Source organism: Monodon monoceros, unplaced genomic scaffold, assembly GCF_005190385.1.
Source record: "Monodon monoceros isolate NGI ecotype Baffin Bay Population unplaced genomic scaffold, NGI_Narwhal_1 Super_Scaffold_22, whole genome shotgun sequence".
NCBI classification, from domain to species: Eukaryota; Metazoa; Chordata; class Mammalia; order Artiodactyla; family Monodontidae; genus Monodon; species Monodon monoceros.
In genome coordinates, this window is record NW_021703779.1 from 127,420,057 (window position 1) to 127,446,652 (window position 26,596).

Here is a 26,596-nt window from a genome sequence, read left to right on the forward strand (position 1 = left end):
GCGGGAGGGGCGCCTGGTGGGCCGAGGGGAGAAGGCGGTGCCTGGGGGGGACCATCTCTATTCCCCGCAACTGCGGTTGGACTTCTCTGGGCCTGCCTCTGCCCCTTCTCCACCTGAGCAGCTTCTAGAAGTAGAGTCTCCAGGGACTGGCCGTAGGCCAGCCCAGGGGCAGTAACGCTGGGCACCATGCCCCTTTCCTGCAGACCAGTGGCTGCCCCTGCTCTGCCTGCCCCCTGCATGCTGGGGACGAGTGGCTGGAGGCTGGGGGGGCCCTGGGTCTGGGTGTTGGGGAGCTGCCACTGGCCCCTGCCTGCTCGTCTTCCTGTCCCTTTCTGAGCTCATGCTTCTTTTACTGGGCTGTGGCTGGGAAGCAACTGTGATCTGAATCTGAGCTCATGGTGGCCCAGAAAGTGCTTCCAGAAGGGGGGCATGGCCAGCATGTTTTCAGCTGCCCAGTTGGGAGAGGAGGCCTGAAAGCTTGAGCCTTGGCTGGCTCTAAGGCCCTTCCCTACATCCGGGGGGTGAAGCTGCCTGCCACCCAGGGGAGGAGCAGGGTGGCTGTGCGGCCGCAGGAGGGACATCAAGAGTTGTGTGCAGAGGGCGGAAAAGCATGGAGGGCTCGGGGTGGGGCACTGGGCACAGAGGTGAGGGAGGCTCTGAACAGGGCTGCAGAGGAACGGTGACCTGAGCGGCTGGGATTGCCCTTGCACACCGGTGGCAAGAGGGAGACAGGGCAGGACACGCGCAGACACCTGTCACTGGAGTGGGGATGGGGCAGACTCTGTGGCCAGTGCCTTGAATGCGTCCACCTGCTGCCACCTGCCCACTGAGGGGCCTGGAGACCCACAGCCTGCCCCCCCGGGGCGGGGGGCCTGGTGACAGTCCCTCCTCAGGGGATGGTGGCACGTTTAAGCTGTCTGAGGGATGGCCAGGGCTTGCTGTGATTTCAGGTCCTGCTTATCTGGTCCTCCCACCCAGCACTTTACCTCCTGTAGCCTGGCCATGGCCTGGCCCTTCCCCGGGACAGCATCCGTTGCTGGTGGGGTCTGGGATAAGCACACTAGCGTCAGGCCCTGTTCTGGGGGCACGACACACCCCTTGCCCCACATTGGTCTGAACTCAGGGAGGCAGAGAGGAGGCCAGTGCAGATGGGACCCGAGTCGGGACCCCCTGGGTGCCAGGGCAGTGGGAGGGGGCCGGGCCTGGAGATCCAGCAGCCTGTGGTCTGGGCCCGTGCTTCCATCCAGCCTGTCCCCCGTGTCTGCACCCTTGCCAGAAAGCTCGAGCCACCCTCAGGAGAATGGAAGCAGAACTTTATTCCTCTTGGCTAGAGAAGAGAACTAGCGGGTGGTTGTGCACAAGACCCCCACCCCTCACCCCTCCCAGGAGCAAAGAAGACAGGCAGGCTGCCTCTGCTCACCCCTCTCCTTTGCCCAAGTGGAGGCAGGGGAGCGCAGCACAGGGCAGGGTCAGCTGCGGTGACAGGGTGGCCAGGGCTGGCCAGGGCTGGGGCGGGTGCTGCTTGGGTGGCGGAGGGCGGGCGCAGGGGCACTTCTCATCCTGGGAGCTGCTGGCTGGCACGGACACAGAACTCAGGGCACCAGGACGCGGTAGGGGCTGCCTGGGATGTGCTCGTCACCCCATTTGACCACCAGCGTGTACTCCCCCTTGTCCTTGAGCAGGTAGGAGACGCTGTAGAGCCTGCTGCCCACGTGCTTCACCAGGATCTCCTCGCAGGGTGTCCGGGGCCCGTGTACCCCTACCAGCAGCATGTTGTTGCCTGGGGGTGGGGGAAGGGGCCTCAGTGCCAGGCCCCAAGTCCCTCCCCTCAGCTGTGACTGCGCTGACTCCCTTCTCCTGTCTTGTAACCTCCCCTTCCCACCTCGTCGCCTGTTTTGGGGTGACAGCCCTTCCTAAAGAGCTGCCAGCAACCCCCCCCCCCCCCCCCCCCCCGCAAGACCAGCAAAGGAAACTCCAGCTCCTCCAGGGCACTTTCCTGAAGGGTAGAGGAGACGGCAGGGAGGCCCAGGCTGGAAGCGGCCCGCTCCCAAAGGCATTCCCACCGCCCTCGTTCCCCTTGCCATGTTCCCAGGCACTGGCTGTCCGCTCTTATGTCTAGCCTCATCTCCTGGAAGGACGCCCACCTGCTCTGCTGCAGTCCACCGTGAAGCTGCTCTTCTGGCCCATGTAGGCCTTGCTCAGCCCCACGCCCTTGGCCAGCACCTTGCTGGCGTCGGTGGGACCTGGGCCTGGGGCCCCGTGCTGGGGGGCACTGGCAGTCTTGGTCAGGGAGTCCACAAACACTGATGATGTCTCATGGAGGCTGTGGTTGCTGACCAGACGGTGACCTGCAGGGCAGAGCAGGAGGGGCTAAGAGGTGGCCAGAGTGTCGCGCACTGGGTTGGGTAGCCGCAGTCTGGTACAAGGCTCACCTGTAACTCTGGCCTTGAAGGGGCTGCCCCCAATGTGGTAGGGGCCGCCGTACTTGATGGAGATGAGGTAGCTGCCAGGTGCCATGGGGGTGTAGGTGACGCGGTAGCCCTCAGGGCACTCCTGGCAATCCATCTTCACCTTGGAGGGCCCGTCGATTGTGACCGAGAGGGCACCAGCGCCCGCACTGCTTGTGTTCACGATAAACTCAGCTGGGCTCCCTGGGGGCACGGGAGGTTAGGCAGAGCTGGCCTGGCCTGTTTCCCCACCCCAGCCCTCCAGTGTAGCCTTGTCACCTCCGCACGCCTCCTGTTGTCACTGAGAGCTCGGAGGAGGGACCCGAGCAGTTGTGTTCACACACTGGAAGCTGCACCCACTGACCTACCTGTGACGCCGCCTTCCAGGCCAGCTCCGTAAGCGGACACCAGGCCTGGGTCCCCTCCATGCCCAGGCTCCCCAACTCGGATCTTGAAGGGGCTTCCAGGGATGTGGGTGCCATTGAACTTGACATCAATCAGGTAGATGCCATTCTCCCGTGGGATAAAGCGCACGGCGTACTTATCTGAGGGGCAGAGGAACATGCCGTGGGCCTGGGGTCTCTCCTCCAAAACTGAGCAACTGGCATCGGCGAGGGGCTTCCCTTGCCTGCCAGCGTTGAGTCCAGCAGGTCTAGGGGGCCCACTCAGCTTTTTCTGGAGACCGTGCTGGGCACCCACACCCCACTGCACAGACCTCCTGAAGCCTGAGGGGTGAAGCTTTAGATGCCCAAGCTACCGATAGGACTCATTTGGACTGGAATCTTTTGTAGGCAAAATGCCCCCCTCGATGCCTCCTTCTCCAAAGGTTACCATGAGTGCCTTATCCCCCACGTGTTCACTGGGGCCCAGAGACAGGCAGGAACTTGCTTGAGGTCACGCGGCTGGGAAGGGGCAGGATGAGGCTGTGAACCAGTGAAATTGGGCTGGGCAGCTCCTCCCACCCCCGGGGCTGTCCCCGGGTTCCAGGCCTTAGCCAAAGGCCTGGGCAGCCCCCATCACTGGACTTTGGGTCTCTCCCTCAAGAGACTGCACTATACGGCCTGCAGAAGGTGTTTTCCTTCCTAGCAGCACGGCTGCTGAGCTAGGTACCCCAAGGGCTTGGGTCACAAGCTGGGGAAGCGCCGCCCGGCTGGAGGAGCCCAGGCCTCTGGGCCCTGTCTCGGCTGCTTCCGGAGTCTGTGCCTCCCCTTTGTACTCTCAGCCTGCTTCCCAGCCAGTGGGCCAGGCCCGGGGGGAGGCCCACTGCTCCCAGTCGGGCCAGGGCAGACGGCTGGCTGGCCGGGAAGGGACAGGGCCTCACCTTGGTCGATCTCTGTGACATAGCACTCCTCCAGGGCTCCTGAGGGGCTGTGCACCTTGGCATCGATCGCCCCCTTGGCCCCGTTGAGGCTGACTGCAAAAGAGGCTGGCTGGTTGACCTTTAGCCCTGACTCCTGGAAGCACAGCAGATGCGGTTAGGGGCTAGGGCGGGGCAAGGGAAGGAAAGGGCTCCAGAAGCAGGAATCCCACTGGGTTGCACTTACCCATCTGGCGTCCAGCTTGGTTTAAAGAGGGAGAGCCATGGATTCTCGAGGGGCAGCAAGCTACAGGCACACACCCCCGCTCCCAGACCCACGCTCTACAATCACACACCGGGCGGCAGGAAGGGGGGTGGCCCCGCCCTGCGGGCAGCACTCAGCCCTGGCAGGCTGTCCCTCTTTAAACCTCAGCCCTGGTGCTCAAGGGGCACAGGCTTCTGTTCAAAGCCTTTAGAGCTGAGACACGAGAAAAACTCCACGCGACGGTCAGGGGTACTTCCTCCGACCCCAAGCGTGGGCTGCACCCGGCCAGAGCAGAAGCCCGGCGCCCCGAGCTGGGCTGGGCGGGTCACTCGACACAGGGCCAAGGCCTGCTCTGTGCGGCGGCTCTGGTCTGGCCGGGCCCAGGAGCCCCAGGCGGGCGGTTTCTCTCGGTGCCTCACCTGAAGACTAGAAACAGTAAGGCGGCGGGCATCACCAGACGGAGAAGCCACAGGCACCACAAAAGGGCTATCGGGGATGTGCTCCTCGTTGAACTTGACTGAGACCTCGTAGTCACCTGAGCAGGGAGAGAGAACAGAGGGCGTGCCGGGAGGTCCCCACTTGTCAGCATTCGAGCCTGCCACCTCCCGCAACCGCAAACAGCCTGAGTGGCCCTGGGACCTCAAGGTGGAGGGTGGGAGCCGGGCAGGGCTGTCCGTGTAGACCCAGACCAGCGCCCAAAGCCGAGTCCTGCCTCCCAGCCCCAGCCACGCCTCAGTACCTGGCTCCTGGACCACATAGGCCACGCCACAGGAGCCATCCTTGCGGTCCTCGAAGGAGATCTCGGCCTTGCTGGGGCCCTCGACAGCAATGGCCAGGCCCCCGGCGCCAGCTTCCCTGGTCCAAATGCTGAATTCGGCTGCGGGAAGGTACAGTGTGTCCTCACGGAGGGCTGCTCCCCTGGCGTCGGCCCCCGCCAAGCATGGCTGCTAGCCCCCTCCTGCCCCCCAGCCCCCGCCCAGGAGGGGCAAGAGCCCCGCAGGAAGCAGGCCTACCTGGCACTCCAGCTTCAGCCCTTTCCAGGCCAGGGCCCCCCGCGCGGACCTTGTGGGCTCCCCCTTCCCCCAGGGGCCCTACGGTGAACTGGAAAGGGCTCCCAGGCACGTGCTGGCCCTTGTACTTGACGCTGACGGTGTGCATGCCCATCTCGGCGGGCACGAAGCGGATGCAGTAGGTGTGGTTCTCCCCTTCCACGATCTCGGCCTCATGGCTCTTGCCTGATGGGCTAGTCACCTGGGCTGTCATGTCCTGGATGCTAATTTCTGTAGGTGGGGGACAGCCTGGTGAGCAGGAGACCGAGGGCCCGCCCCTCTGCTTGGGACCACCTCGGGCTGGCACCTAGGACTCCCTGGGACCCTCCCTGGCTCCTGTAGCTCCTACCAGGGATCTTCAGGCTGAGGTCACAATGACTGCCAACGTTAGCCACCGAAGGGGCCCGTCGCCTGCGTGTGATGCTCTCTTTCACCCGGCCCTCGCCTGTCACCTTCACGGAGAAGGGGCTGCCTGCAGGAAGAAAGCACAACCCACATCCCACACAAGCTACGTTCTGCAGGTGGACCCTGGGGTGTGGCGAGAAGGATTGCCCAGCCATGGGGAAGGTGCCTCACTCACCGGGCACGTGCTGGTCAGCGAACTTGATGTTGATGATATAGTTTCCAGGCTCCGTGGGGCAGTAGGTGACCCTGCATGTGCCATCCTCCAGGTCCTCTGTGTTGATGTCCACCTTGCTGGGACCCTCGATGGACAGGCTGAGCCCACCATAGCCTGCGGGAGGGACACCCCTGAGCCAGGGGGCCAAGTACAGTGGTCTCACCCCAGCTTCCAGGCCACCACCGCCTACCTGCATCACGGGTGTCGATGATAAACTCTGCAGGCTCAAAGGTGTGGCCTTCGTGGAGGCCCTGGCCTGAGACCCGCACGCGGCTGGCATCCCCAATCTCCGACTGGCTGATCACCACTGGAATGGGGCTGCTCGCCACATGCTGGCCATTCTTCTTCACGTGCACCAGGTGCTCCCCGGTCTCCTTGGGCACGAATGAGATCCCTGCACACGGGGAGGGGCTGTCAGCTGGGGAGAGGCGTGTCCCCACCCCCAGCCTCCCTCCTTTCCAGAAGGCCCTGCTCCCCAGCCTCTTACCCACGTGGCCATTGCGCAGCCGCTTCAGCAGACAGGGCTCCTCCCGGCCCGAGGGCGGCACCACCGTGGCTGTCAGCAGGCTGAGGTCCGTCTCCGAGATATTGATGGGGATGTCAGCGGCAGAGCCCACCTTCAGGTGGGACATGCGCATCGAGTCGTCACCTGGCAGGGGACGGTCACTGTGTGTCCAGGCACAGAGGGAGACTGCACCCACCCTGCCACCTGCCTCCTTTTGTCACCGCTCTGGGTATCACCTACCTGTGACCCTGGCAGTGAAGGGGCTGCCCGGGATGTGCTGCTCGTTGTACTTGACCAGGATGCTGTAGTCACCAGGCAGCACGGGCAGGTAGGAGACGCTGCACGTCCCGTCGTGGTTGTCGGTGCAGCTGATCTCTGCTTTGGATGGGCCCTCGATAGCCAGGGACAAGCCCCCTGGAGAGAGTTGTGGGTGAGGGTGCGAACTGTGCCCAGGGACACTGAGCCAATGAGGAGAAGCCCCAACGGGCAAGCAGAGGCCGGGGGTGGGGCAGGGAGCCTCATCTGGGGAGCATCTCCAGTGTCCAGCTCCCCACCGGATGACAGTAGCCCGTGACACACAGGCGGGTCAAGACGAGAGCTGCCGCTCACCCTCTCCTGCATCCTTGGTGTTGACGGTGAAGACAGCAGGCTTGTTCACCACCCCGTGCGTGAGGCCAGGCCCGTAGGCTGTGACGTGGCCGCAGTTCACATAATCCACGTAGAACTGTAGGGGGCTTCCTGAGGCAGGAAGAGGGACCACGTGGAATGGGGGCCTCGTGTCGTCCCCAAGCCCTTCCCCCAGCCCCGCGCCCCTGTAAGGTGGCGGTAGCATGCTAAGGGGCGCACCTGGGATGTGCATGCTGTCGTAGCGGATGTCCATCTCATGCAGGCCGGCCTCGCTGGGTGCATAGCGCACGGTCACAGTGCCATCCTTGTTGTCAGTGATGGCCGGCTGCGCCACCTTGCCCGAGGGCATCCGCACCTCCCCTGCAGGGCAGTGGGGCGCGGGTCAGGGCAGCCCGTTGGCACACTCTGGCCTCTGTGGCTCCCTAGCTCCTTCCCGCCCCCGCTCACCAGTGATCTCGCCCTTCTTGATGGTGAAGGGGATGACAAGGTCGAAGGGCCTCAGGCTGGTCACATCCAGCCCGTTGACACCCACCAACGGTCTTTCTGGGGCCTGTAGTGGAGACAGAGGGCCTGAGTGAGGAGCTGCAGGAGGGAACGGAGGCCCGCGTGGGAGGATCTGGGGTCCCTCCTAACAAGCGGCAGAACAGGGCCTCACGGGACGCCCAGCTGGCCGGTCCCCGAGTGTCCCCTAGGGCTGGGAGGAGGTGGGCCAGGCCATACCCAGGTCTGCTGGCCGCCCTGGGCGTAGGTGTACGGCGGGGCCAGCTGCTGAGGCCGTAATGGGGGCTGTGCCGTGGGCTGGTCTCCAGCCAGAGCCTGCAGAGCAACGCACAGGAGCTGGAGACTCTGTCGTCACACATGAGCCCCGCCCAGACGCCTCGCCCCTGACCCCTCCTGACCGTCACTTGGAAGGGGCTGTTGGGCACGTGTTCGCCACCGAAGCGCACGCAGATGACATATTTGCCCGGCTGGGGGGCCGTATAGAAGATGTCAAAGGTGCCGTCCTCGTTCTCTACCACGTCCACGTCCACCTCGGAGCCGTCGGGTGTGCACACGGTGCAGGTCACCTTGCCTTTGCCCGCCGCCTTGGTGTCCACGGTGATCACCGTCTCCTCCCCAATCTGGATGGTGGGGCCGATGCCAGCGCCTGGTGGGGTAGGGTGGGTCCCCAAAGGGGGGGGCCAGCGCATGAGCTCGGCGCTCGGGCCGCTCCTGTCCACCTGCCGCCCGCCCAGGCCTCTTACTGCCACCACCAAGCACAGCCAGGCCTCCTGCCCCCGCCCCCCCAAAGCTGGGATGGTGAGTGATTTCTCAGAAGGCAGGAAAGGTTCCCCCGAGCCACCTCAAGCCTGGGAGTCCTGTCTCGGGGGAGTCCCCCACATGGGAAAGGCCCAACGGATGGCACCCAGGAGTCTGAGAGGAAGGAAGGGCCGGGAAGCCCACGAGGCCACCGCCGCCATCAGGACACAAGCATTTCCTGCCACCGCCCCCACCCATTTGGCTTCAGCCTGTGCCGTGGACCACGCTGACCGGCGCCAGCGCGCCGGCTGGGCCCGCGGCTGCCTTCGCCCCTGCAGCCTGGCCCCGACCCCCAGTGCCGTGTGCGGACGCGGTGAGGCGGAGACCTGCTGCAGCGTGGGGAACGTGACACTCGCCCCGCGCCCCCCGGGCCTGAAGGTGAAATTGGAGTTTCCTGACAACTGAGAACGCTCGCTCGACCGGAGGCTTGCAGAGAGGGGCGGCCGGGCGCGGCCCGGCGCAGGCAGGGAGCTGGGAGCAGGGAAGCAGGTAGGCAGCACAGCGCAGCAGGCAGTGGCAGCACCCAGGGGGAAGGGGGGCAGGAGGCCCAAGCCAGAGCCACGGCTGCGAGGTGGCGAGAGCAGAGCAGCTGAGCAGCCTCCAGGGCCCCAGAGTGCCCGAGGAGAGGGGAGGGACAGTGACGTTATGATCTGGGCTCAGCCGTGGAGGCTCGGGGAGCTGTAGGCTGTGAGGGCTGAGTGCAAGGGGGTCCCCCGGCCAGCCTGCCACCGAACTCTCCTGTCCGCCGAGGGCTCCCACTTTGCGCAAGGGCTCCATGCTGGCCTTCCGCGGCTCTCCTGAGCTCTACACCTGGCCCCCCCTGCTGCCCGCCCCTGCCCTGGGAGGCCTCACCTCGCACACAGCCACACCTGGTCTCCCTGGCTCGGAACCTGGACCCGCCACCTAGCTAGTAGCTCGGGCCCCAACCTCACAGTCAGCCCCGACTCCCCGCTTTCCCTGCCTGGCGCCCAGCCCCTCAGCTGCCCCATCCTCAAAGAACCCCCCCCAGTTTGGCTCCCCCTCAAGCCCCACCACCAGCAGCCTAGCCCAAGCCACCCCTCCGACTGGTCCAGAGGTGACTTCGGTTCCCCAGCTGGGCGCCCCGTCTCCATTCTGCACGCGGTGGCCAGGTAAACCGAGACCACTCCCTCAGCCCAGCCCTGCCCCTGCCCCTGCTCCCCCCCAACCCCGGCCCTACCCCCTGCCCTAGGCACGCAGGGCTGGCGTCTCAGACCCCGAGGCCTGCTGTCCAAAGTCGTCGAGCCCCTGCCGTGGAGCCCCAGCCACCCTCTAACTTTCTCCCTGGCTGCCTCGGCCAAGGTCCAGGCCGACAGCCTTCAGAGGCTCCCGTGTAGTCGTTGCCTCTTCTTGGTGTCCCTGGCTGGGGCTGGCTCTCCCCTCCCATGCCTGAGCAGGAGAACCTCCGTGCCTGGTTGGGGACCATCTGAATAACGTCACTGCTTGGGGAATGGGGGGAGGGAGGGGGGAGGGGGCCACCGAGTGCACTTTGGGGCTCTGAGGCCGCGCCGGGCCCCGCCATGCTGGCCGCCCAAGCAGTCGACGCTGGTGCTGCGGTACTACCAGCCAGCCCCACCCACTCATGCAGCCTGCACCTCCCCCGGCCTGGGACGCAGAGGCCCCCGGGAGGTGGGGATGGGGGTCTGTGGATCCGGCCGGGGCCGGGGACTCCCGCTGCTTGGGGGAGACCCCACGCGAGAGCCCTGGACGCGGAAAGAGGAAGTGAAAAGAAAGGGCCTGCTGCCCGCCCCCGGGACTTCCCCGGGAAGCCAAGATCCCCAGACCCCAGAGCCCCCAGGGGGGTGCCTCTCAGGATGCACCTCACCCCAAAGCTCTCAGCTGCAACCCGACTTCTCAGATGGGGAAATGGAGGCCCAGAGAGGGGGAGGGCCGGAGCACTCATGCTCAGCTCCGGAGGCCTCCCTGGGCCCTAACCCTCCAGTTCCCCCCTCTGTCCCTGCCAAGAGCTGCAGCTGGAACTGTCCTGGGAATCAGCATGGAAGAGGAAAGGAAGCTGCCCTCTGGGCAGGAGGGGCATTGGGAGTGGCCCCAGCAAGCAGCTTACCTAGCCCGTGACCTCCGATTGACACTGAGGTGAGAGGGCAGAGAGCAAGGAGAAAGGTCAGGTGAGTCACTCAAGGGGGCGGCCCCCACTCCCACACGCCGCCCCAAGCAGCGAGCCCTTGCACACAGGCACACCCAAGCCCCGTGCTGAGCGCCGTGGCCGCTGGCGGGCTGGCTCACCTGTGACGGTGCACTTGCTGGCATCCCCAGTGGGCACGGCCCGAACGCGGTACGGGGAGAAGGGGATCTCATCACCACCATACTTGATGAGGATGGTGTAGCGGCCCGTCACGTCTGGCACGTAGGCCACCGTGTACGTGCCGTCGTGGTTGTCTTGGATGTGCGTCTTCTTGGGCTTGCCCTCAGGGTCCTGCATGGCAGAGCAGAGGGGAGGCGGTTGGCCCAAGCCCAGCCAGGCCCGGGGTTCCCTCAGGCCCTCTCAAAGGACCAAGCGTCAAGCACCACTGCTGCAGGGACAGCCTCTGAGCCGCTCAAGCACCATGGCCCAAGACGGCTGCCTGCATCCACCACTGTCCTTTACTTCCCCACGGGCAAGGTCCAGAAGGGAAGCGCCAAAATGCCCAGTGACACCCCCCGACCCCCCGCACCCTGCGTGACAACAGGCAGGGGCAGGGACCTGGCGCCCATCCTGCTTTACCCCCACGAGGACCTCTCAGCTCCCATCCTCTACCCCAGGGCCTGCCCTAGCACTAGGACGAGCTCCCCCAAAGATCTCAGAGTCCTAGCCTTATACCTGGCCCCAGAGAATGTTACAGGCAGAAAAGCTGAGGCACTAAGGGCTTTGGTGACACCCGAAGTGAGCAAGTGCGTGCGTGGGGAAGCCCGTGTCTGTCACCACCATCCTAGAGGCTGACACGGCCTCTAAGGGAGACCAGAGAGCCGGGCTGGCCCATCTGCCCTGGGCCGCGGACCCCGCGCGGCACCCCGCTCCAGCCTGGGCCCCTCCCCTCCCTCGCCTTCCCTGTGCCCGGAGCTGCAGAACAGCTGGAGCAGGCGGCCACCCGTGCGGCCGGCTCACCGTGATCTGGACCGCCAGCAGGCCCTCCCCTGCGTCCTTTGCGTCGATGGTGAACTCCACAGGCAGGCTGGCGGGCACGCCAGTGGTGTTGAGCCCGGGGCCGCTGGCCTTTACCTTGCTGGCATCATGCGTAGGCAGCACCTTGACCTTGAAGGGGCTGTTAGGCCAGGATGCTGTGAGCGGTCAGGAAGGCTCTTGGTGCCCAGCCCAGGCCCCTCCCCACACGCAGAGGGTCCAGCCTCTTACCTTCGGGGCACCTCTTCTTCCCCGTACAGCACCGAGATGCTGTAGGGCCCCTCACGGCTGGGCACATAGTTCACGGTCTGGGTGCCATCGGCGTTGTCCACCACATCCACCGGCTCCACCAGGCCTGGCCCCAGGCCCACAGACAGAGCCTCAGCCGGTGCCCTGGGCCCCTAGGCCCACCACACTAGAAAGCCGAGTTTGGGCCACGCACCCAGCCCTCACCCCAGGCGGCCTCGACTTGCCCTCACCTGCCCGTCCCCAGAACAGCCCTGAGCCCCTATGACATCTCAGACCCTTGCCCACTCTACCTCCCTCCCGCCTGCCACATCTGCTCAGCGGCCGAGTCCTGTCTGTTCTGCCTCCTTTAGGTCCCCTGCCCCAGGGCACTGGCTCTGGGGTCACCTGAGGCTCCTCCGTCAACTGCCTGCCCACCGGCCCCGCCCCCCGCCTCCCGCCGTGTGCTGGGTCCCCTCCCTCAGAGGACCGCACTCTCCTGACCTGACCCCCAACTCCCAGGCACAGGAACGCTCACCTTTGGGCCCCTGCACTTTGACCTGCAGCGGGGCCACGCCGGCCTTGCTCGTGTCCACCTGGAAGGACTGAGGGAGGTTGGCACGGACCATGCCTGGACTCAGGCCAGGCCCAGAGCACTTGACCTTGGACGCGTCTGTCACATCATGCACAGGGACCTTGAAAGGACTGCCTGGAGGCGGGCAGAGGGATGGCAGCTGTGTGAGACAAGAGTGGAGGGCGGACAGGTGGTCCCAGCCCGGCCCCAGCTGACCTGCCTCCTCACCTGGCACCTGATGGCCGCCGTAGGTGACGTTAAGGCTGTAGGTGCCGGCCTCATAGGGGACGTACTCGACCGAGCAGCTGCCGTCCTTGTTGTCCATGCAGGACATCTTGGCCTCGGAGGGGCCCTCTACAGCCAGGCCCAGGCCCCCTGTGCCAGCTCCCCTGGTCCAAAGAGATAGCCCGTTATCCCCTGGGTTCCAAGGCCCCTGCAGCCCTGCCTCCGGGGCTCTTGCTCACCTGGTCTCCACGGTGAACTTGTTGGGCTTGTTGGTGGTGCCGCTTTGGATGCCCGGCCCATGGACGCGCACTCGGGAGGGGTCACAGCCCTCGGTCACGGGCACCTGGAAGGGGCTGCTGGGCACAGGGCTGCCGTCGTAGGTCACATCCACAGAGTGGAGTCCTGCAGGAGGGCAGGCTGAGTCAGAAGGAGCCCAAGTCACCCTGCCCCCACCCCCGGCCCATCCCTCCAGCACCCTAGCACGCACCCTCCTCGTAAGGCGTGTACTCCACTTTGTACGTGCCGTCGCCACAGTCCTGCACGTAGGTCTCGGTCAGGTTGCCCGAGGGGTTGGCCACGCGAGCCTTGACGTGCGGCCCTCCGGTCTGCGTCAGAGCCCGGGCATCCACACTGAACTCAGTGGTGGCTTCTCGGAAGACGCCTGCAGGGGGGCAGGGAGAGGAAGAAGAATGGGGCTCCCAGGGCCCCGGCTCCCGCTGCTCCCACGCCCTATGGTGGGAGGCCTCTCACCTTGGCCCTCAATCCCAGGCCCATAGCACTGGACGCCTGAGGTGTCCACTGCGGGCTCCACCTGCAGCTTGCTGGGGAAGTTGGGCACGGGCTGGCCGCCGTACTTGATGGTGACAGTGTAGGCCCCGGGGCACAGGGGGATGTAGGTGATGGTGTGTGTGCCGTCGCCGTGGTCCTGGATGTGCACCTCGGCTGGCAGCCCCGCCTCGGAGCGGATCTCAATGGTCAGCTCTGCGCTGCCTGCGCTCGAGCAGTCCACGTGGAACTGGCCCGCCTCACCGGCGGTGGCCCGCTCCAGCCCAGGGCCCGAGCACTTGACCTTGGATGGGTCAAAGCAGGGAACCACGTGGGCCTTGAACGGGGAGCCGGGGATGTGGGTGTCAGCGAAGAGGATGTTGATGTTGTAGTCCCCGGGCTCCGTAGGCACGTAGGACACAGAGCACGTGCCGTCCCCGTTGTCCAGGCACTCAAGCTGGGCCTCACAGGGGCCCTCCACTGTCAGGCCCAGGCCGCCTGTGCCGGCGCCCTTGGTGTCGATGGTGAAGCGGGCAGGGGAGCCTGCACTGCCCCCCTGCAGCCCCGGCCCGAAGGCTTTCACCTGAGGGAGGAGGGGCAGGTCAGGAGCCAAAGCCACGCCACCTCCCTGACCCTTGACCCTCAGACCCCCAGCCTGACTCCATCTGCCTCCTCTCGTTCTGGCTCCCCTCCCCCACCAGACGGGCACAGGCAGGCCTGAGCAGGGCCACCGCTCAAAAGGACAAAAATGAGAAGGGGTGAGGGCGAGTCTGGAGAAGAGAGGGGGTGGCGCCTACACCCCAGTTACCTTGCTAGGCTTGGTGGGGGGCACAGCTTCGAGGGAAAAGGGGCTTCCAGGCACAGGCACGCCGTCGTAGGTCACCTCGACTTCGTAGGGCCCCTCCTCACGGGGCACAAAACGCACCACGCTGTTGTCAGCCCCTAGGCCTGGCTCCACCTTGCAGGGCACTGCTGTCCCTGAGGGGCCCACAATCTTGGACACCACTTTGCCTTGGCCACCGGCACCCTTCGACTTGACTGTGAACTCCTGGTCTTTGCCAACATCCACCTCTGTTGACACGATGGAAGGAAGGGGAGAACTGTGGCACGGGCCCAGGCAGCCCCGGGGCATGCTCAGTGGCTGGCTGTGACAGACCCCAACTACTTACTCTCTCCCAGGCCGGACACCTTGATCTTGCTGAGGTCCAGGCTTGGAGACACCGCCACCGAGAAGGGGCTCTTGGGGATAGGATCCCCTCCATAAGTGACACTGACACCCACTGGGCCCTGGGAAGGGTACAGAAGGGCAGGGTCGTGGGTCATGGCCCTGGTCCCCCGGCCTGGGGCTTCCCAACTTGGGCATGGGGAGGGGCTTCAGAGACAATGGCTTCTCTCTGCCACTGCACCCCCTGGACTTCCATGCCTTCTCTCTCCCAGGTGGGAAACGAGAGTGGGCAGGAAGCCCCCTGGAGCTGCCCACCCAGCCCACCACGTGAGGGGGCCCACGGGCTCAGCAGGTATATGGACAGGCGCGGCCACAGGGGGTCAAGGTAGCTACCTGCTGCACCGGGGTGTACTTGACGGTATAGGTATTGTCATGGTGGTCAACGAGGTCCACGTCACGCACCGCATCCCCCTTGGCCAGCCCCGAGAACTGGACATCCAGCTTGCCTTTGCCGGCGGCTTTGGCATTGACCGTGAAGTGGGTGGGTTTGCCAAGCTCGACACCTGAGGAGACACAGCTACCCTGTAGGGGCACCTTGCCCCACGCCCCCTCGGGGCTCCCCAACCTCCCCATGGGGTACTCGTCCTCACCGGTACGACTGAGGCCAGGGCCCTCGGCCTTCACCTTGCTGGCGTCATGGGAGGGGTCCACCTTGACCCGGATGGGGCTGGTGGGCGTGGCCTGCAGGGGGCGGGAGGAGGAGGGCTGAGAGGAGAGCCACACCCCATCACCCAGCAGCATTAGCTGCCGGAAGCACCAGCACCCACCTGGTCGGCGAAGAGGACCATGATGGTGTAGCTGCCAGCCCCGCGGGGTGTGTACTTGACCGTGAAGGTGTCGTTGTCATTGCGAATGATGTCGAAGTCGATGTCGGCCTCGGCGGGGCCCACCACGCCGGGGGCACACTTGATGCCGATGCTGACGTCACCTGCGGGGGAGGAGGGGGTGGAGGCTGGAACCTCACGGGGACGCCCCGCCCACCCGCCCACCCACGCTCTCGAGGCAGGGCCTCACCCTGGCCGGCCTCCGTGCAGTCCACAGTGAAGTAGGTGGGCTCGTGAGCCTTGAGTCCCGTCTTGGCCACTCCTGGGCCGTACACCTTGACCTTGTTTGGGTGGCTGCCGGCTCCCACATTCACCTGCAGGGCACGGGGGCAAGTGCAGGGGCATGACCAGTCTGGAGGAGGGGCAAAATGGCGTGACCACCCTGGGGAGTGCCATGTAAAGCAACCATTTGATGCTGCAGTGCCGCCACCCTTCGCTATCTATGCAACCAGGGCAGTGAGATCGCTCGTCTGCACTAACGCCTGTACTGGAACGTCCGTGGCAGCACTGCTCACGACAGCCAAAAGGTGAAAAACCCCAAATGCCCGTCAACAAATGACTGGACACCTAACACGTGGTCTATCCGTGCGATGGAGCATCATTCAGCCGTGAACTCATGCTATGCTGACCGTGAACTAACGCGAACACAGACACAAAAAGCCACAGGGCCTAGGAGCCCGTCCCCAGGGAATGTCTAGCGAAGGTAAACCACACAGCCAGAAAGCGGGTGCGTGGCTGCTTAGGGCCGGGGGCAGTGGAGGCGCAGAGGAGTTTCTCTGGGGGACGGTATGCGAGTTTCATGGAAGAGGGCCGTACCAAAAAGCAAAGCAGGCACCCAGGGAAGTGGGCTAAAGGCCCGTCTGAGGCCTGCAGAGGGCAGGCTCACCCGAAAGGGGCTGCTGGGGACGCTGACGCCTCCCCAGGACACCATGGCCGTGTGCTTCACCGGCTTCCGGGGCACGTAGGAGCAGCTGTAAGTGCCGTTGCCGTTGTCCTTGACCACTGCCTCCACGGGGCAGCCCTCGTTGTCCTGGAGAGCGGGCGGGAGCAGGCGGCCTCCTGGTCAGTGCCCGGGTCTGGGCACCTGCCCACCCTGCCCCCACCACAGAGGGCACTCCACCTGGACTTGGACCCTGAGAGGAGCCTTCCCGCCGTGCTTGGCATCCACCGTGAACTCTGCCGGCTTGTTGACGGCCACACCCGTCTTCTCCAATCCAGGCCCACGTGCCTTCACCTAATGGGAGGCCACCCAGATCTCAGGGGACCAAGTGCTGGCCTCCAAAGACAGAGTGGCAGGAGCACGCTGCCGGCGATGCCAGCCCAGGGCCCCAAAGCCCAGAGACCCAGCCCAGCGGCCCGCACCCTTTACCCTGTCTGGATGGAAATCCTGGGGCGCCTCGCGGATGTCGGCCATGAAGGGGCTGAGGCGGATGTCTTCACTGTTGCACAGCACGTGCACGGCATACTCGCCAGCCTCCTGGGGCCAGTAGCGCACATCACAGGAGCCATCGCCCTTGTCATCACATTCAATCTTGGCCTGCGACGGGCCCTCCACAGAGAAGCCTGAGAACAGCCGCCAGCTCCGTCAGTGCCCTGGAGCCTCGGGAGGGTGGCCCTTACCAGCCTCTGCCCCCAGGTGCCCACATCGCAGCCTCCAACTTACCCAGGGTGCCCACGTCGTCCCCAATGGCCTCCACCACAAAGTCTGCGGACTTGCCAACGACGCCGCCCTCCAGCCCGGGGCCCCAAGCCCGCACCTTCTGATTGCCACACTCGGTGCCCACCTTCACCTCGAAGGGACTGCAAGGAGAGAGCCACCCAGGGGAGTGCCAAGGGGCCCCGTCTTGGAGGGGGGCCGGCCCAAACCCAGCAGGGAGGAGTGCGCCCCCTCCGAGCTCAGCCCGGGGTCTCACCTGCGCCCAATGTTCTGGCCGCCCCACGTGATGGTGACAGTGTATGTGCCGGGGACCATGGGGTAATACTCGAAGCCATAGACACCATCCCCCAGGTCCTTCTGTTTCACGCGCTCCTCGCCCTCTGCCGGAGACAAGGGAGGGCCTCAGGCCTGCCCAGCAGTGGCCGGGGACTGGCACCGCCCACCCCAGCCCAGCCACAGGCCAACTTACTAGGACCCTTCACGGTGACCTTCAGCTCCCCACTGCCCGCGCCCTTCGTGTACACCTTGAAGTCGGCAGTCTCCTTCACTCGCACACCCTTGGGCTGGAGGCCCCGGCCGACGGCGCGGCAGGCCCCTGGGTTACAAGCTGTGAGCAGAAGGCTGGCTGAGCTGCTGGGAGCCGGCGCTGGGCGACCCCTCCCTTGCTCCCACAAGGCTGGGCCATCGGGCCACACAGGCCGGTGAGGGACGCGTAAGAAAGAACTGGAAGGGACCGTGACTCTAGGACCTGTGTGGCCCAGGCCAGGACACGGCAGGCCTCCTCCCACCTGCTCCAGCCATGCCAGCCCCCAGCCCCCCGCCTAGCCCCCCCTAGGAAGACAGATCCAAGTACCGTTGACCCTGTGGGCAGAGCAGAGAGCAGCAGGTTTCTAGACAGCTGGAGCGAGCTCTTCCGAAGGTGAAAGCGTGGAGAGAGAGAGAGAGATGGAGAGGGCGAGAGGAGGAGAAGGAGGAGGGTCCCAGCCGGGCCAGAAAGAGTGCGCCCGCACAGCGGAAGGACAGAAGCCCGGGGAGCCGGGGTGGGGGCTGGAACGGGACCTGCCCGGCTGCCCCCCTCCGAGACCGCAGGGCTGGAGCCGTGCCCAGCGGGGGGCGGCCGGGACTGGCCTACCTTGGCCAACAGTGACAGTGTAGGGGCTGCGAGGGATGGGCACACCAGCAAAGGTGACATGCACCGTGTGGACGCCCTCCACGGTGGGCTGGTAGCTACAGCGATACGTGCTGTCACCCCGGGCCTCCAGCTGAGGCTCCACGGTACCCTTCCGTCCTGTGGGGTCCTGGATCACCACTTCCACCTCGCCTGTCCCCGCTCCTGCCAGGAGGCATCGGCTCAGATCCCGGAGCCTCCAGGCCGCTCCCGCGCCCCCCCAGCTCTTCCCCCAGACCTGCCGGCCTCGGCACCCTCCCCTCACCCGCCGTGAAGATCTCAAAGTAGGTGGTCTTGTTGGCGATGTTGCCGCTGGGCTCCAGGCCAGGGCCCTGGGCCGTCACTTTGCTGGCATCTCCCTGGGACTTGTCCACATACACCTCGAAGGGGCTCTTGGCGATGTGCTGGCCGGCAAAGAGCACGGTGACCTGTTCCCAGGAGGGGCGCACCGTGAGGGCAGGGTTGGGGCACCCTCGCCACTGCCCTCGCCACTGGCCTCCCCTTGGGCTGAGGGCTCACCTTATGAGTCCCCGTCACCTCGGGGACATACCAGACAGAGAAGGTACGGTTCTTGTCGTTATTGGCGGTCACCTTTGCCTAGGGTGGGAAGGAGTCCGTGAGCCGTTGCTCAGAGCGGCCCCTCCACGCGGGGGCCCGGCAGCACCCTGCCCTGCCTGCCGGCCGCCCTACCTCCTCCTGGTGCCCGGCTGGATCCTCCACGTACACCAGCACCTCTCCCTGCCCGGCGCTTCTGGTCTCCACAGTGAACTCTGCCCGCTTCTTCACCATGTTGCCTGTGGGCTCGATGCCTGCCCGGGGATGAGGGGGAAGCCACAGGCTGGCTGTGAGGGCTGGCGCACTCCCGCCGCAGCCCCATCAGGCTGTTCGGAACGGGGTGAGTCAGTTCGGTGTACACCCCAGCGCGCAGAACCCGGCCTTCGGCCCCAGCTGCGCTCCTGCCGTGGGACAGGCCTGGGCCTCTTTTCTAGAACGCTGGCTTGAGTTTGCCTCGGGCTGGTGTGGCGGGGGGAACACAGAGCCAGTGGCCAGTTTTGACCAGCCCCGACCCACTCCTGTCTGACTCACAGGGGGGCATTTGATAACCTGGCAGCCACGTGGCTGAAGACTCCCCGGGAGCTCACGTTCAGGGAGGAGGTCACCTTGCAGGAGGACCCCCCGCCTGGCTCTCTCACCTGGCCCGTAGGCTCGGGCTTTCTTCGGGTTCAGTTTGGGCCGCAGGGGAGCCCCTGGTTTCAGCTTGGCCTTGGGGAACTGGGACAGGTAGGTCATGACGGAGTGCTCATCCACATTGGGGTCCACGATCTCCTCAGGGGTGATCACCTGTCACGCGCGGAAAAAGGAGCCAGTTGGCCTCCAAGCCTCAGGGTCCTGGGACATGCCACCTCTCCACACTGGGCCCTCGGCCCCCAGATGGCCACGGTTGGCCCGGCGGAGCGTACCTGAGGGATGCCCAGCCAGTCGTCGGCCTGCTGCATGGCTTCCCTGGCGTTGTTCACGGGCTTGCTGGCATCCCAGGAATCCCAGTCAGGGCACAGGCCTGCGGGGCAAGGAAGGCCATGAGTCTGGGGGGCCATGAGACCTGGCTGCAGGCCATCCCCTCTGCCCCCCTACAGGCGGCCCCGCCCCCCCGATGCCCCTCACCCGGGGCACAGCTGTCGACAAGGGCGCCCAGGGCCCTGCCACTCTGCCAGTCCCGGCTGAAGTTGGTGATGGGCAGCTGCGGCAGCTTGTTCTGGATCCAGCCCAGGAGCCTCTGCTTGGGCGTCTGCTTCTTGGCCTCCTCGTCCTCCTCCTCGTCCCACATGGGCATGGAGATGGAGTAGTGCAGGATCAGGGTCCAGATGAGGCCCAGGATCAGCTTGAGGTTCCCGTCCACTATGGCCTTACTGTCTGTAAGGGGAACGAGCGGCAGCGCTGGGCGGGCAGGGCTGACCCGGGAGTCCCTGTGCATGCGCGCACACACACGCGCGCACATGGGTTTGGGGGTGGCACACATTCAGGGTGTCAGGCCACTCCCAGGCACTGGGCAATGTGGCAGCATAGCAGGCCCCAGGGAGGAGGCACAGGCCACCGTGGGGCAGGGTGGGGTGTGGGTCGGGGCCCGTTCTGCCCAGGGCCCCTTTGGGGGTGTGAAGGAGGTTCGGAGGCAAAGCACCTGTAGACACATGATGACAATACAGCACAATGAGGGGGCATTGCTGGAAGCCCTGGGGGCCGTGGGGACCCAGAGGAAGGACGGGAGACAGACCTAGGCGGCAGACAGGGCCAGGGGAGGCCTGGGGAGGAGCCCCCTTCCGCAAAGGTGGCTCTGGAGAGTGAGTGGGATGAGTGCTCTGCAGGGGCCCACCGCCCATCCCCAGGGATCTCCAGGAAAGGGCCCCTGACCTGCACTGAGAAAGAGGAAGGCCGGTGGGTAGAGAGGTTGGGAAATGTGGCGGCTGCACTGGGGTCGCGGGGTCGGGTGGATGGGTGGATGGCATGGGGCTGGGGAAGCGGAAGCGGTGGTGCGTTGGGCAAGGACCCTTTGGGTGGAGGGTGTGAGCCCCGCCCCCCACTGCCTTAGTGCTCCCCCTCCCCCCCACAGAGCCAGGCTGGGAGGTGGGCAGCAGCCCTGATGCAGGGGGAGGGGCTGGGAGCCCCAAGGAACCGGTGGTTGGGCTGCATGGCCCTGACTCACTGGGGCCCGGCAGAGATGGCCTGCCAGCCAGGATGCTGGGCAGGACACATTCCAGGGGCCCCCTCACCCAGCCCGAAGGGGAAGGGCGGAGCCAGTGAGCCTGGGTTGGGCGCTCAGGGCCCAGCTTGGGAGTCTGGGTGGCAGAGGTCATGGGTGGGGTCCCCAAGTCCTGCCACCTCAACAGAGCCTGCTCAGCTGCTGCCCGCCCTCCTCGCCACCTAACGGGCCACTGGGCTACAGGCTGGTGGCCGCCAAGCTCGCCACAGGGGAAGTGGTTAGGGCGGGCACCCTGCACCCCATCCCCATGGCGATGCCTCTGGGCTCTGAGCCCCACCCAAGGCCCTTCTGGGTCTCAGCCTCCTCAAGCGAACGGGGTGGGGGGGGCGGGGGGGGCCTCTGAGAACTCAGGAGGGCAGCTCATCTTTGGAATCCCTGCTGGCGTGTTCCACCTACCCTTCCCCAACAATCAGTAGAAAATACTTGTCTGGTGAGTCAACTTGGGGGTGGGGAGAAGGGGATGGATGCCACCAAAAGGGCCATCAATGGCAGGTAGCCTCTGAATCCAGCGGGCAGCACCTTGCAGACCAGCTCAGTGCCACTCAAAGCAGAGCGGCCTTCCTGCTCCTAGGCTGCGGTTGGTCCCAGTCCCTCACCACTGCCTTGCACTGTCCCCAAATGGCAGGTAGGAGGGTGGAGTGGGGGCTTCAGGCTAGGGGTGACTGGAAGGTTCAGACAAGCCCAAGGACACAGGAGTAGCCAGGCCTTCCCGCCAGGCTCCCACCCGCAGAATCGCGAGTCTAGCACAAGCCCTCAGCAAGCCCGAGGTCCACTATGACCCACGAGGGGAAACACAAGGCCAAGCTCATCAGCCATCATCGGGCTGGGCCCTCCCCACCCCCGGTCCATAGGAGGCTGGCCTAGGCCCTCCCATCCACCTCACAAAAGAGGGTGGGAAGGACCGGGCTCAGAGTTGAGAGACTGACTGGTTGGATGGCCCCGCCCCATCCCACCCCCTTTCCCCAGCCCCCCGGGCCAGCCTGCCCCCTCCCTCCCCTAATCACTGCTGCTTTCCAACATTTTTTTGCCTTATATGGCAAAGCTCTGGGAACTAGGCCTGCTCCAGCCAGCTCACAAGAGGAGGAGAAGGAGGGAGGGGGAAGGAGGAGACCCCCCCCAGACAATTGGGGTGTGGCCCGCCTCCCCACATCCGGTTGCCCCCCCACCCAAGGCTCAGAGATGACTCAGCTTGGCTAGACTGAGGCTGGGACTGGGGGGTGGGCCTCGGCCTCGACTTGCATTCCAGAGAAAGAGGTGGGGCCCTTGAGACCTGCCCTGAGTGGTTGGGGGCACCTGAGTCTCGGTCCCTCCTTTTCTCAGGCTCCGCATGGACCGGGCCAGGGCTGTAGGGACAACTGGAAGGCCTCTTTCGATTCTAAAGAAAAGAAAGCTCGTGCCCCTTCTCTCCCTGTCGCATCTCCCCGCCCCCCCCAAGTCACCAGTTCTGGTGCCTGTCCCTGTGTGGCTCTCATCTCCGAAGTGCCTGGGATGATGCAGTAGGCCCGACCACTGCCAGCCTCACCAGCCCGGTGACACGAACACTGGGCTGGCAGCGAGCCCAGCACATGCTGGAGTACCTCCCAAACAACTCCTGCATATTCTAGATGCAGGAAAGCAAGTCCTACATGGAGGCAAGAGTTTGGCACAAGCTCGACAGTAACCAGGTATCGAAGTGACTACAAGCCAGCTCCCTTCACTGGCCAGCGCCCAAACCCATCTCAGGTGCTGTTTTGCTAGCTATGGCCCTCTCTGGCCCCCTAGTTCCCGAAAGGAAATCTAAACTTGGGGTATGAGCCATCTTCACTGGGGGGCACTAGACAATGGGACCCACAAGCTCCAACCCCCTGTTTAAGGAACCACAGGGGTGCCTGAAGCCCAGAGGGCCCTCTCCAAACTGCTGTAGGGGGTGGAGAGCCCCGGCCTCCCCCTCGTTATAGATGGGGCACTAGGCGCACGGCCAGAGCTTGGCCAGTGCCCGCCCCCCCAGGCCCTCTCCCACCGCGGGCGCAGCGGCGGGGGCGCGGCCTGTGGAGGATGTGAGCTCAGCCTGGGCGTGGGCCAGCCGGGGACCGGCGGGCGGGGGCGCGTAGCGGTCCGCACGCACCGCCGGCCTGCGAGCCTTTGTTCTCGAGGCCCACACGGAGCTGGGCGGCCCCGGGGACTCCCGGGGCGGCGCCACAGCTTAGGGGGGTGTCTGCGAGGGGTCGGCTCGGAGAAGATGGGAGGACGCGCGGAGCCCCCCTCCCTCGCCTCCCAGCGCCACCGGGCGGCCCGCGCCCTCACCGATGGACACGAGCTTGATGCTCTCGCGCTCCAGGAACTCGAGCGCCACCGACACATTCTCGAGCTGCATCTGGCGGAAGGTGGGCCTCTGGTTGTGCTTGCGGTGCATCTTCTTCTGGCTGAGCACCTCGAGCAGCGCGATAAGCCGCAGCCCGTCGCTCAGGTCCGTCTGCAGGTTGGCGATACGCTTGCTCACGCACTTGAGGTGCTCGTTGCACCAACGCGTGAATGTGTTCTGCTGGATCTTCTTCCACGGCGCATCCTCCGCCAGGTCCTTCTCGGTGGCCGGCATCTCGGCGTCTCGCGTGTCAGCGCCACTGCCCGGAGCCGCGCCCGCAGCGCTCTGGCCCGCCCGGGAGTGGGAGCTACTCATTTTGAGGCGCGAGGAGCCGAGGGGCGGTGCTGCAGCCCAAGCGAGGGGACGGCCCTTTAATTAAAGTCGCAGGCACCTCAGCGAGCGCGGGGCGATGCAGACAGCAGAGACAGCGCTGTGGAGAGAGCGAGCCCTTTAAATGCGGGCGGGGGCGGGGCTGGGAGGCGGAGTCACATCGGGGCGTGGCCTTGGGTGGGGCTTCGGGGCCGTGCCCGCCCCGCCCCACCCCACCCGTTGGAATGCCCCCCTGAGTCCCCCCCGCCCAGGCGATTTCGACCCGACCCCCAGCTCCGGGAAGGGTCGTTGGGCCCCGTAGCGGGCAACGATGCGCTCAAGTCCTGCGATCTCCCTCCTGCGCTGAAGGAAACGCTGCAGCGAGGAAAGGCTGAGCAGCGTCTGGCGCTGGACCTCTTGGCTTCCAGCGGGCACACCATACAAGGGACTTTCCTTCCCCAAGGCCCCTGCGGGGGGTGGGGTGGCTCGCCCTCCCTGAGTCACGTGGACTCCGCTCGGTCCCCGCAGCCCCCCGTCGTCCCCTCTCCCCCGAGCTCCGGCGCTTGGGGTTCCCTGGACGCGCCCCAGCCGGCGGCCCCGGCAGCAGCAGCAGCAGCGGGAAGGGGCCCGATCTGAAGGGCGAGCCCTTGGAGAGCGCAGGTCTGGGCCAGGCGCTGCTGGCAGCACTTTGCGCGCGTGCGCCAAGCCAAGGAAGCCCGTAGCGCCCGAACCCTAGGCCGCCCCCCCAGACCCCCAGACCCCCTGCCCCAGCCCGCCTTCCCGCTCTGCAGGGCCTGGACTGCGCACCTGCGCCCTGCCGGTCCCCACCGCCTCCCTCCCTCCCCGCTCCACCCGGGAGGAAATGGGGCACTGGGCCAGGAGGCCACCGGCACTCCTGGAGCCAGCAGCCTTGGAAGGGGCCCGGGCGTGCCGTTGCGCGCTGGCACAGGGCACGGTGTGATGCATGCAGAGACAGCGAGTGCCCGCCTCACCCACCAGCTGTCCACCTGGGGCGGAAGGGGCTTCCTCTCCTGTCGGAATGGCCCCTGAGCCCAGTGTGACCAGCAGCCAGGCAGCGGCGGGGGGCGGGGGTGGGGGCTTCCAGACAGAGGGACCTGCTCCGGGGTTCCAGTAAGACTTGGTGGGCTCTGAGCACCTGGGTCTTGGTGGGCTTCAGAGCCGTGGTAGTGCAGAGCGGACCCCCAGGACAGGGGGGCCAGGGGACCGAAGGGGACAAACCACGGAAGGCTGCCAAGGCCTGCTGGGGAGCCCGGATGGTGTCAGGGCAATGGGGAGCTATTTGCTCAAAATTAATTTTCTGGTAGATAACTGGAGACCGTGGGAGGTCACTGTGGGGAGACATTGACCGGCAAAGGCACAGGGGCAAGAGGCCTGTTGGGACATTCACTGCCACCCTCTTCAGTGAAGAGAAGCCAGCCTACTCATGGCTTTGTCACCAGAGTGGACTCACTTCCCCCAGTCCTGTGTACCTCCCCTCTCCAGGATGTTCCCTTCTTTACATCTTTTTTCCAGAAAGGCATGTCTCTGTCCCTCCTGCTTGATTCTTAGATTGACCCGCAGACTAGCAGTAATTAAGTTATCTGCTAAAGACCAGTGGGAGAGGAGGCCCTGGGTCAGCCAGCACTTCACGCCCAAATATGGTTGGCTCTTGCACAGCCCTGGTGTCTGCAGTCCCCACCGGCATCTCCCTTGCCCTCCAGCATGCTCGCTTGGGGGCTGCCTGTCCCCCCACTGGTTTTTCCTCACCAGTGCTGGTGGCATGGGGTCTAAATGATGTTTTTCAGTCTGAGGCTCACCTCCTGTGCACCGTCCACTCCTGACCACTTTCAGACACATGTGCACAAAACTCCACACTGCGGTGTCTGGGAACTGGGATGGAGGTGGGAGAGACAGCTGGAGAGGGGGACCCATGTGGACCCCTCCCTACCAGGCCCCATTCAAGAGGAGGGGAGAGTTGTTCTTCTGATTCCCCTGCCCCACTGGAAAGCAAGTTCCCAAGGACAGAATTACACCAAGAATTGATTTTCACTCCATAACTGCCATCCAATTGGGTCATCTGTGTTCATTCCTTAATCTTCAGAGAGCAGGGAAACTGAGTCAGAGTAAGCGACCAGAAGCCGGCTCCAGCCGAAAGGGGGACAGAAGCTGGGTGCCCTGGGCTTTCCCTATTTGGGGGCAATAAGTGATGGGGGTGTAGAGGGTTCTTGTCCCAAGGGGACATAGTATCACCACCAGGTGGCGCCCCATCCCAAAGCCCCCAGATCGGGCAGCCCTTGGAAGCCAAAATCCAGCTCTTTCATATTTTCCCTTATTTGGAGTAGATTCTTGGATGTTAGACACACCCCGCCTCCCACCCCACTCCTGCCCTCAGACCCCAGGCCAGGCCCTCCCACAGGGGTGCTTCGGCTGATGAAGAAAGCCGAAGAGTGGCAGGAGGGGCTGCTCAGGCAAGTCCAGGTGCAGCACGTAACAGCACTCAAGTCCTGAGTTCCCACTTCGACAGAGCTGCCTGGAGCACACACAGGCGGGTCTGTCAGCGGACTTCACCTGCTGCTCCTGGACCAGATGGCATGGGAATCTGGGGACCCTGCCGCTCACATCCTGGCTGGTGTGAACATCTAGCTCAGAGCCAACCTGGGACAGGGCGCAGCCTGAGAATCTGGCCTGGCCACCCTCCCACCTGGGTCCCCGTGGAGCACAGCAGCCCAGGAGCCAGCCCCCATGTACCCAAGGCAGTTGGTGCCCAGAGGACTGGTGTCACAGGTACCCACTGTCGCCCTCCCAGGGGGCATACTGGCTGCGAAGTGTCCTTCCAGGTGGTCACTCGCGCTCAGCCCACACAATGTCCTGCTTTCAGGGCCTTGCCTTCCTGGACAGTCATGCAGTGACCCGCTCACGGGCACCCACGAGAGCCCATATCCTGCCAAACTCTCAGACACCCTCTCTCTCAGGGACCCCCGTGGCTTTCGGCTCCCACACTCCTGGGCACACACATAGGTTCCCGGGGAAACCCGGGAAGGCGGCTGCGCTCACGCACCCGGCTGCACCTGGCCCTGGGCTCCCGCTCCGCGAGCAGCTCGGTGACCGTTCCACTCGGTGCCCGCCTCGGAGGCCTCACCTGCTGTCCCTGCGGGCGGCCGGCGACCACGGGGTGGCGCCTGGCCGGTCCTAGAGCCCGCGCCGAGCGCCTCGGGGCTCCGCTGGCGTCCGCTGCGCGCCGCGCGCCTCCACGCGAATGGGCCGCCGCCGCCCGCCTTCTTGTT

The 26,596-nt window shown here is 65.2% G+C and overlaps 1 protein-coding gene across 2 annotated transcripts; it reads right to left on the minus strand.

The window, feature by feature from the left end:
• Positions 1-1,292: 1,292 nt before the first annotated feature.
• On the minus strand, positions 1,293-26,596 carry FLNA (filamin A). 2 transcript variants are annotated; one of them, XM_029240349.1, is made up of 48 exons: positions 26,452-26,596; positions 22,946-23,433; positions 19,570-19,818; positions 19,368-19,465; positions 19,101-19,248; positions 18,598-18,716; positions 18,427-18,504; positions 18,173-18,335; positions 17,872-18,072; positions 17,209-17,346; positions 16,996-17,119; positions 16,746-16,882; positions 16,452-16,645; positions 16,203-16,316; positions 15,969-16,112; positions 15,273-15,396; positions 15,026-15,186; positions 14,849-14,939; positions 14,592-14,761; positions 14,203-14,320; positions 13,842-14,104; positions 13,019-13,616; positions 12,756-12,929; positions 12,508-12,670; positions 12,272-12,432; positions 12,008-12,178; positions 11,476-11,599; positions 11,230-11,386; positions 10,371-10,560; positions 10,192-10,215; positions 7,709-7,956; positions 7,530-7,625; positions 7,257-7,359; positions 7,029-7,169; positions 6,792-6,920; positions 6,423-6,596; positions 6,165-6,326; positions 5,868-6,071; positions 5,639-5,791; positions 5,408-5,530; positions 5,023-5,289; positions 4,749-4,886; positions 4,429-4,544; positions 3,769-3,901; positions 2,816-2,992; positions 2,433-2,651; positions 2,145-2,348; positions 1,293-1,780 (listed from the first exon to the last, which is right to left on the minus strand). In XM_029240349.1, the coding sequence occupies exons 2-48, from the start codon at positions 23,316-23,318 to the stop codon at positions 1,593-1,595; spliced, it is 7,944 nt and encodes a 2,647-aa protein (XP_029096182.1). In that variant the 5' UTR covers positions 23,319-23,433; positions 26,452-26,596; the 3' UTR covers positions 1,293-1,592. The 2 variants fall into 2 exon arrangements, with proteins under 2 accessions (XP_029096182.1, XP_029096183.1); XM_029240350.1 differs by lacking the exon at positions 10,192-10,215.

Bases quoted from the DNA above. Each gene is read 5' to 3' on its own strand.
- FLNA (XM_029240349.1), bottom strand. From the start codon at position 23,318: ATGAGTAGCTCCCACTCCCGGGCGGGCCAGAGCGCTGCGGGCGCGGCT. The intron at 5,531-5,638 runs GTGAGTGAGGCA...TTCTTCCTGCAG, and splicing joins CGCTGACCAGCACGTGCCCG to GCAGCCCCTTCTCCGTGAAG. The intron at 4,887-5,022 runs GTAGGCCTGCTT...ACCTTCCCGCAG, and splicing joins GGCTGAAGCTGGAGTGCCAG to CCGAATTCAGCATTTGGACC.